The sequence below is a fragment of the Eucalyptus grandis genome, chromosome 4 (genome assembly GCF_016545825.1).
Source record: "Eucalyptus grandis isolate ANBG69807.140 chromosome 4, ASM1654582v1, whole genome shotgun sequence".
Taxonomy (NCBI): domain Eukaryota; kingdom Viridiplantae; phylum Streptophyta; class Magnoliopsida; order Myrtales; family Myrtaceae; genus Eucalyptus; species Eucalyptus grandis.
Genome location: NC_052615.1, coordinates 36,632,451 through 36,642,970, shown reverse-complemented (window position 1 = coordinate 36,642,970; position 10,520 = coordinate 36,632,451). Strand labels below are relative to the sequence as shown.

Below are 10,520 nucleotides of genomic sequence, written 5' to 3'. Positions count from 1 at the left end.
TCTTTTCGAGTCACGGAGCTCAAGGCCATGGTTGCTCAATTTGAGCTCTCGAATCAAGGTTATTCAATTGGTGATCACGTGAATAATTATGAATCATAAATTTTATATTGTTATAGGCATTTTATTGGTTTTATTCAAATTAATCATTTTCCTTATTTTATTTTTATCATAAAAGGAATCTCACAATCATCTCATTAAGGGGATATTTTCCTTCCTAATTTTCAAAGGAAACAAGCTAAGCAATTTAACCGGTATCTTTAGGAATTGCTTGGCAGGGAAGGCACCGTTGCTTTTTTAAGAGGGACGGTGCCGTTACTCAAGCATTTCGCTTTGAACGTAATCTATTTTAAGGAAAAGGAAAAAAAAAAAAAAAGTTGTAAACTGGTATTACGTTATGGTCGGACAAGTTGCTATTGGAAATTCCATTAGCTGTCGCCGAATCGCGCGTATTGACCTCGAGGCACATTCCAGCGAAGAAGGAAATCAAGAAATCTTGCTGGAGGAGAAGAAGCCGGACGATATGCTATAAAATGTCCTTTGAAAGCTAGGCAAAAAAGGGACCTCAAAAATGAAACACTCTTGATCAGAAATTTTGCAAATGAGAAAGGTTTGGCAAAAAAAAGAAAAAAAGAGAACCTCAAATAGCATTAAAAGTTCCCATAGTTTGACAATGATGACTGCGGTCATTAGGCAGTGGCACGCAAAAGTGCTCGGGCTAGTGATTGAGATCTGGAATGTCATTTGAGCGAAGTTCAGCTCTTGCGTCTCCAGGACCTCTAGAACTATCTCAAACTTGAGGAGTTGCAAACAACTATCTCGTGCTTAGCATGTCACGTTACCTCTTTTTTTTTTGGTCGAAATGTCACGTTACTTAAATCAGTGGCTTTTATTATAGTTTTTTAAGTCAACATCAGTTATAGGATTGCAGGGCAATGTCACCATTTGATAATTTCTCTCATTTTCCTAGATCTTTTCTTTAAGGCAGCGCATCTCATCGTCATTTCTACTGACTTGCACATGTTTCCTGTGGAAAGTTGCGTGGGAGCGACACCAAGCCCGTAACGGGGACAGCCTGGTTTCAAGACACGAATAGACGTTTAAAATTAATGTGTTGAGACGTATTAATATGTGTTGTCCAGTGTTATCATGGACAAAAATATTTTTTGCATGATTCGCAAGTATCCATCAAGTCAACTCCAAACTCCATGACACATTTATAATCGTGATAGTTGTGTCATGTCACCTGACATGTCTTATAAGGCATGTCATATTTGACATGCTTATAAAAACATGTCATCCACTCATATTACCTAAATCTGTGTTACACCCTTATATCTACATGATAGGATTGATACAACACAGCAGAGATAAACTGAAATTAATGTAGCTTACATTAATGAATATATTCTAAAATCTCCGCAGGTCCAACACAATTCATTTTGCTTATGGAGGTGTATAAATAATACCCCCATACTCTTGGGATTACAACACGCATTTGACATTCCAACTCCTTCGACCACTCCCATCTTCCTACACCTAGCGCAAAACAGGTACGTCTATACTCCATACAACCATCTTGCCACCATTGAAAAGTAAATAATCTGTCAAAGAGGATATATGTAATTGCTTTTCTTTGGCCCCAAAAAGGAAGATAATGGGCGTACGTAAATTTTTCTAATTGTGATTTCAGGAAGGGAGAGGAATGTGGAGGCTAAAGATTGCAGAAGGCGGGAATAGTCCGTATATATACAGCACCAACGACTATGCCGGGAGGCAGATATGGGAGTTCGATCCCGACGCAGGAACTCTGGAGGAGCGCGCCGAGGTGGAGGAAGCTCGCCGTCATTTTTACAATAACCGCTTCAAGGTCAAGCCCAGTGGAGATCTCCTATGGCGAATGCAGGTAAATTGCTGAATATTGCTGACGCTTAATCTCGATTAATGCCCCATCGTCGCAAAACTTCTGGGGAATCGAACCGCAGTTTGTTGCACGCTATCCGTTCTTTCTAATGGGGTCAAAACGGGTCCAGAAGCGGGTCCAGACCTCCTTTCCATTTGGCCGAGGACACGGACCCAGCTACCAGATTCATTTCTCCATCCTATCATGATGAGGTCCATTAGCGAGGAGCTCTTTTTAACGGATTGAAAATTCTTTTCTTTTTATTTTGTATTCGATTATAGACTAATAAAACTGACTCAAATGACGGACTAGATTTCATCACCAGTTATTAAGTTACGGTGTCGGTAGTGACGGATCATCCCACAGAGAATCAGTCAATGGACCTGTTAAAAAGTTCTTCGTTCTGCAATTGCAGTTTCTAAGAGAGAAGAACTTCAAACAAACTATTCCTCCCGTGAAGGTAGCGGAAGAAGAAGAGATTACACATGAGAAGGCATCGCCACATTGAGGAGAAGCGTCAATTTCTTTTCAGCCTTGCAAGCCAGCGATGGCCATTGGCCTGCAGAAAATTCCGGCGTGCTCTTCTTTCACCCTCCTTTGGTTAGCGTTCTTGAGTCTTCTTGGTTATTGTTTGCACTGGTCAGTGTAAACCTTGGACCAAATATGTGGTTTTATCATTACCCCGTGTGAATAATAATGTTTCTGGAGATGTGTTATCAACGTTATTTATCGAATCGAGTGAAAAGAATACTTTCTACTTACTCGATGTGCGTACCCAAGTGTTGCTAGAAAGATATTCTAATTACTTTTTACCTGATAGGACAGTGAATGAAGGGTAAAAAAGTATTAGTCAGACAATATCCATAATTTGGTCATGATCATTATACTTTTCTTGTCGGAGGAAGGACTGATCATCACGTGATAGTCGTACCAATTGCAGCAATCCGTGCCCCTTGACTTCTTCATTAACAACAAAATGCAGGTGATATGTTTGTTCATTACTGGTCATCTCAACATTGTCTTCTCTTCAGAACATCGAAAGGAGATGCTTCGATATATGTACAATCATCAGGTACTTGATTTTTGTCTATTTTGCATATAATCCTACTGCAAATTTTGAGAATGTAATTCCATTTTAAGTTGTATATGAAAAAGAAAATTGTGCTCTATCTTTACATTGTTGGGTGCTAAATAATGCATCGCAGAATGAAGATGGTGGATGGGGCTTACATGTAGAGGGCCACAGCACCATGCTCAGTACAGTACTTAACTATATATGCATGCGTATATTTGGAGAAGGTCCTGATGGTGGCGAGGACCATGCTTGTGCCAGAGGGAGAAAGTGGATTCTCGATCGCGGTGGTGCCACACACATATCCTTCTATGGAAAGATTTGGCTTTCTGTAAGAAATTTTTTGCTTCTAGTGACAATCCATGATCCTTTAATTGATAAATCACCTCAATACATGATACTAAATGGTTACAAGCCGCACCAAACTGAACCATTGAAAACTGGGAGCCCCATATACTATAAATTTTAAACAAGTTTAAACAATATGTATTCCCTGATGCGGAGTGCGACTGACGTATTGCCTTTTTATTTATGGTAGATACTTGGACTCTATGACTGGTCCGGGACCAAACCAGTGCCTCCTGAGTTACTGTTGCTTCCCTCGTTTCTTCCCCTGCATCCAGGTTTGCCAAGACATTTCCATGTACCATACCAGAATGATTACTTGAGCCCCCAAGATTATTAACTTAGATTCAAATTCGTGACCATAAAGAAGAGAATTTATTGTTCAATTTCCTCTTGCTACATGCGCCATTGTCTTGTTGAGGTGCCTTAGGAATTCGCGAGCAAGTCCAGATTTTCTTTTTTCCGGAATTTTGTTCATTGTAGACAGTTGTGTCCATTAGATTTTGTTTCTTCGTCTTAGAGTTGCTGGTTATATCCTGTCCATTATGCAGCTAAGCTGTGGTGCTATTTTCGGACCCTTTATATGCCCGCATCATATTTGTATGGAAGAAGATATGTAGCACCAATTACACCTCTCGTTCAACAATTGAGAGAGGAACTTCTAACTCAACCCTATTGCAACATCTCTTGGACAAAAGCTCGACATCTATGTGCCAAGGCAAGAGTTAGCTTGCACCAAATTACTAATTCACGTGTTATTAAGATTCTACTAATTCACGTGTTATTAAGATTCTAACATATTTTCCTAATTATGATTCATATAGGAGGATCTCTATCGTTCGCGTCCTTCAGTAGTGAATTTGCTATGGGATGGTTTTTACCTACTATCCGAGCCTTTTCTCAACAACTGGCCACTAAACAAGTTGAGAGAAAAGGCTCTTAAAACGACTATGAAGCATGTTCATTACGAAGATGAGAACAGCCGATACATTACACTGGTATCTATAGGAAAGGTAATTAGAAGGTACATTGTAGATGACCCATATCCTTATAACACAACTTAATGGATAAATATATGCTAATTAACAGGCATTAAGTATGCTTGCTTGTTGGGTGGAGGATCCAAATGGTGAATACTTCAAGAAGCATCTAGCTAGGATTCAAGATTTTATATGGGTTGCTGAAGATGGAATGAAGATTCAGGTTGGTTAAATGATTAATCGCATTAAAAGGATTATATGGAAAAGAAACTAAATTTGATGGTGCCATTCCATACGCAGAGTTTTGGTAGCCAACTATGGGATACAAGCTTGGGAATCCAAGCTTTGCTCGCTAGTAACCTAACCAGCGAAATAGGGCCAATACTCAGGAAAGGGCAGGACTTCATTAGGAGATCACAGGTTAAATCTTTATCTCAGTTTGCGGGCATCTCCTAGCATTTCCTTTTGCTACACCGACACATATATTTACATGTTGATATTGAAGGTCAATGATAATCCTTCCGGTGACTTCCAAAGCATGTACCGTCATTTTTCTAAAGGATCTTGGACTTTTTCGGATCAAGATCAAGGTTGGCAATTATCTGATTGCACCGCAGAAGGTTTAACGGTAAATTCTTTTGAAGATGGTGAATAGTCATCAGATCTAAGATTTTCTGGTGCCTAATTTGATCTCCTTCCTGCTCATACAGTGTTGCTTGCTTTTCTCACAAATGCCACCAGAAATCGTAGGTGAGAAGGTAGAGCCAAAGAGACTATATGATGCGGTCAACATTATACTTTCTCTGCAGGTAAGTGTCAGTCAATAGAGCATATGATTTTGCAGTATAGCCAACTATACTTGTGGTGTTCCAAAAACGTTAAAATACGCGATATATAATGTCTTACGTCAATTCTTAGTGTGTTTCCAATGTAATACCATGATGCATTCATACATCACCGTTTTGTAGCGTAAAAATGGTGGATTGACAGCATGGGAGCCCGCAACTGCCGCAAATTGGTTGGAAGTACGCACTTCGTCATTTAAGAAGAAGCCTATGCTATATATATGAGATAAATCGTGGCTTGTATTTCTATTTATACTTCTGAAATCTCATATCAGTTATGTATGGTGTAGCTCCTCAATCCACTTGAATTTCTCGACGAAGTCATCGTGGATCGGGAATACGTTGAATGCACTTCAGCGGCCATCAAAGCTTTAGTTCTGTTCAAGAAGTTGTGTCCAAGGCACCGGAGCGAAGAGATCCAAGATTTTATATCCAATGCTGTCCGATACCTCGAAAGCGCACAAATGCAAGACGGATCATGGTATGCATGTCCGTCTTCCCTTATGTTTGACTAATATGGATAATTCAAAAACAAGCTGACAAGATAACTTGAGAACTATTATGTGTAGGTATGGACAGTGGGGAGTTTGTTTTACATATTCCACATGGTTTGCGCTCAAGGCACTCGCAGCCGCCGGCAAAAGCTACAAGAATTGCACCGCTATTCGTAAAGGCGTAGCTTTTCTCCTTCAGATACAGTTACAGGATGGTGGCTGGGGGGAAAGCTACCTTTCTTGCCCAAGAAAGGTGATTATTTTGGGAGTATTCCGGAAAATGTTCGATTGACTTTGATAACTCCTTCGAGAACGGAAAAAAGAACATGAATAGGACTTGTCAGGAATTGCACAATGAAATGAAATCTAAATGAACGTGAAGTTAGTAATTTCACAAGTAAATTTCTGGCAATAGCCAAAGTTAGACCTCCAACCAACTACAGAGCTTTGCATCTTATCCCTAAGACGAACTTGAAAAAGAAATAGAAGCAATATCAAGTATGATTATGTTATAATATTTTTATGACATTCCTAGTTTAGTCATCCAATTAAAAGAATGGATTTTCTAACCATTTTTTGATTGAGGCAGAAATATGTATCTCTTGAAGGAAATAGATCAAACTTGGTTCAGACTTCATGGGCTATGATGGGTCTGATTCATGCTGGGCAGGTTTGTGTATTCTCTTATTGCATCATATCTATCTTTCATATCATTTTTTTTTTTTTTTGGTCAAAATCTTTCATATCGTGTTTAGCTATCCCTAGTTCACTGTGGAAAAGATTATTTGGAAACGTTGAATACAAAAAGCGACCTGTGCATTTTCATTTTTAATAATTGCAATCATTTCGAGTTTTCCTTTGCCAAATTGCCCGTGCACAAAAACTATCGCACCTCAATGTTACGTATAAATAATATGCACAATTTCCTTGATCTAACAAGTTCTTCTCATCAGGCGGAAAGGGATCCAGCTCCCCTACATCGAGCAGCAAAGCTGATAATTAATTCCCAAATGGAAAATGGTGATTTTCCTCAACAGGTGATATATGATTGTTTCTCCATAAAAAAAAGTACCACGATGTTTCTAACCAACACGTACAGTGATTGGTTTTGTACATAATTAGTACCGATCATTTTTCAAGAGAGTGAAGATTAGTTTAATCAAACATGTGGAAGATAGAGATAATCTATCGGAGTTTAGAAAATATATTAGTTTAATTACTCCTCTAAGTGTCAGCAGGGTTGACTTCGTTCATTCTATATACACATTGCTGACGGTGAATAATTTTGCGTGACAGGAAATTACTGGAGCTTTCAAGAAGAATTGCATGTTGCACTATGCAAACTATAGGAATATTTTTCCCATCTGGGCACTTGCCGAATATTGCAACTTGGTACTTTTGAACAGTTGAGGAACTCAATGAATCATGTCTTAAATTTTGTCCATCTCATTACACTTGAAGGGGATGTAAAAGTAGAATTCTTGTGCGACCTTGCCATAAAAACAGACGTGTAACCGTGGATCCTGGATTTCACTTTATGAAAACGTAATGCAAGCAACACGCCGAATCCCACTTTAATGGGTGACAGATGGTTAAGTGGCACATGAATGCCGCCTGCTATAGTCATCACCAATATTCCCTTTTGAAAGTTTAGCCACGAGGAGTGTGGAGTGTGACAGGCTCTTTCGAGTTAACATTGAGCAAGAATTGAATCGAAAGAGATGTTTAAACTGGAGAGATAAACAAATTAAATTGTCCGAATATAATGAACATTATTAGCTCAAGGGCCTTCCACCTCAGGGATATGTTGATGCAGGTGCGGGATGGGCGAGAGTTGTTTTGAGTGATTATTGATGAAAGTTTAAACGAGTCAAAGTGTATAAAATGGATATCACTGGGTAAATGCAAATGAAGGATAGAATACGATCGAAACCAATGCGTACAAGATGCAACACTAGCTGAGAATCAAAATCGGGATTGATGAAACTCACCACCAAGACCTATAGAAATTACCAGCCAAGGATACAGAACTTCGAAATTGAATAAGCTCACCACCAAGGCTTACAGAAAACCACCAGCCAAGGATACAAAGCTTCTTTGGCTCATCACCTAGAAAAATCCACTTTTCAAGGATACAAAAATCAAGAGTAATCCACTATCCAAGATATTTGTTTACCGAGAGGAAAATCTCAAATATTCATTTGCTCAATATTTACTGACATTTGAGAATTCACCTCATTATCTAGAGGGATTATTACATAGGAAATAGACTAAACATTGAACACGAGAAACTACCTAATTAATTAAAGACATAGGAACTAAAAAACACAATAAAGTCCGAGGAACTATAAAATGCATCAAAGCACCTAGAGACTTGAACTTTGACTCTTTAAAACCTACAACACACTTAAGACTCACTAAGGACACTTGACTAGATTTAAAGTAATTAAAATTACACTCTAAATTCATTCGCCATCCTGGGCAACCCATTTGACACCTTGAAATATTGTCAACTAGTAAAGGAAATTGTCCAAAACAACCTTTGGTTACTAGATAGTTTATTAGTAGTCTCGAAATCGACAACAAGATTGTAAATTGACATCGACAACCATCAAAGTGACAACTTGTCCACCGAATCGACAACTCTCTTACATAATCGACATCTTCAACTTGTATTGATCGACAAAGTCTGATGCTCCCGCATCATATGTCATGCAACACAACTAAAGGAACTTGTTATACCGTTAATCACCTGAGTATATCACCTATTGCACTTACTGATCATGTACCTTGACAATAATTTGATCCCCTGGTATGAGGCACTTCTGCCTGGCACGATCGTTTCTAAACGTACGACTCCATCTTTATCACTGAAAGAAAAATTTTAAACATCATATCCTTCAAAAAAGAAACAAATGGATATCCAGACAAATTAAGGACCATGCCCCTGCTCTTTTCTAGTTCCTATAGTCTATTGTTCTCAGGGATATCCAGACAAATTAAGGATCACAAAATAATTTTGTTGTAGAAGTGACTCAATGACAAATTAAAAATAAAAATTAAAAAATTTGTCACATGAAGAAAAGAACGGAGTTTAAAAAATATAAAAATTGAATGTATCTCATTAATCGACGTAGATGAATGGATGAGTAATTTCATATTAATGTAATAATTAAGCTGAGTTGAATAACAATAATCATCAAAACAACAGACGCCCAAAACTCGGCCTAAGAGAGCTCTTACATATACTGACAACTGACCCAAGAATGACCGTACTCTCCTCCTCAAAAGTACTTCAGATGATCAACTATAAAAACTTATTCACCTTGTAATGAACACTTGACTATATAAGTGATTTCGTTGCTTTCCACCTTGGTAGTATCAAGTTGATAGGCATGAGAACCATCAAAGATTTGAGAGTCAAAAAAATTAAACTCTCCCCTGTCAAACCATTATGCACAAGATCCAGAAAGGCAACAGCCAGCGAAAACAAGTCGACCATCATGCCATCATGCCTAGCCAAGTCGCAAAAATAATAGGCCAGAGAAAGTTCTAATGAGTGCTGATGATCAAATACTCCTCCTGTACCATAGGAGTTTTACTTTAAGCAATGAATCATATTTAAAGAAAGAATAAGAATGCTAGTCATGACCAGAAACAAAAGTCTTCAGCATAGGTAGAAGTATCCAGCTGATTTTATTGAGAAACTCCAATGGATTTACATGAGACGAGAACATGAAATCCACAAAAATGAGAGTGTAGAGGATTAAAAAGAGAGAAAGTTATGAGGCATTACCTGTGAAGGAAAAAGGAAAACAACCTAAAGAATCAAAACAAAGTAGAACTGGGCAAATGTGTTGGGCGTTCAAGGAGCCAGGAATACCAAAGTTATGAAGCATAAACCGAATAACTACTTCAGGCATTATCAGAAGTGTTTCCCTAGTGAAAAACATTGGGCATTTTTTTTTCTATAGCATCCACGGGTAAAGATTGAAGAAAATACAATTATCAACAGTCCAGCAATAGGAATATATAAATCTGTCACCAGTGTCTAGACCTATCAAAGGGGTGGATTGGGTTAAGTTTGGATCAGGTTATGAATAGTCAAACCTAAATTGATCCATTAACTTGTTTATTACCCAATTCGTAATGTAAATTTCTCGACACATATTCGACCCATATTACTGAAATATTGTTTACACCTAACGACCATTCTGCTTGTTCTAGTGAGCGAGGGGCCTCCTCTGCAGGTGCACCACGCAGCCACTTGTGAATCTCGCTGTCCCAGATACGCACCTCAGCCCACTTCCACAAGTCAAGGATCTTGCAACCCAACAGAGCAGCCGACAAGGATCGAATTGCCTGCAATCCACCCCGAAATCCAGCCAAGAAGCCCTGCACCGACGAGTTCCAGTGCCCGACAACGAGCACGCTGCCCTCGACAATCCTTGAGCAAACATCGAACCAACAACATCGAGTTTTTGTTTTGTAGGTTGTCTTGTGAGATTCACTTGTTGATTTTTTGGCCGAGCCATATCGGCAAACAGCCCCTTTGCCGGTCATCAGTGAGCCAAGTCGAGACACCACCACCCGTCAGCCGGCCATACCACGGCAGTCATCATCGCCACCAACCAGTCCAAGCCACGCCGCCGTCGACCCCGCCGTTGGGCCCCATTCATTCAGACCTGATCCGTTGTCATTTTGAATTTGGAAAAGTTATCCACAGATTAGGTAAGATAATTTTTAAATTTGATCTTTAAATTTGTTGCCTATTTTGTTGGTTTTTTTCCATCTTTGGGCGAGTATGCGATATCCACAAACATCTAAAATACTTAACAACGTGCTCGGACAGCAATCCGATCTCTAACTATGAAATATGATACC

At 39.0% G+C, this 10,520-nt stretch overlaps 1 protein-coding gene across 1 annotated transcript; it reads left to right on the top strand.

Moving 5' to 3' along the window:
- The first annotated feature begins 1,470 nt into the window (after nt 1–1,470).
- LOC104443262 (beta-amyrin synthase) lies at nt 1,471–7,198 on the top strand. The gene is given in 19 exon segments (XM_039311225.1): nt 1,471–1,550; nt 1,695–1,903; nt 2,316–2,397; nt 2,400–2,500; nt 2,883–2,972; nt 3,106–3,303; nt 3,511–3,595; nt 3,869–4,035; nt 4,142–4,330; nt 4,407–4,520; nt 4,598–4,717; nt 4,803–4,925; nt 5,008–5,106; nt 5,266–5,322; nt 5,433–5,623; nt 5,712–5,889; nt 6,226–6,306; nt 6,590–6,673; nt 6,933–7,198. Coding segments are annotated over 18 exon segments (2,274 nt in total). The 5' UTR covers nt 1,471–1,550; nt 1,695–1,702; the 3' UTR covers nt 7,047–7,198.
- Nucleotides 7,199–10,520: the final 3,322 nt, after the last annotated feature.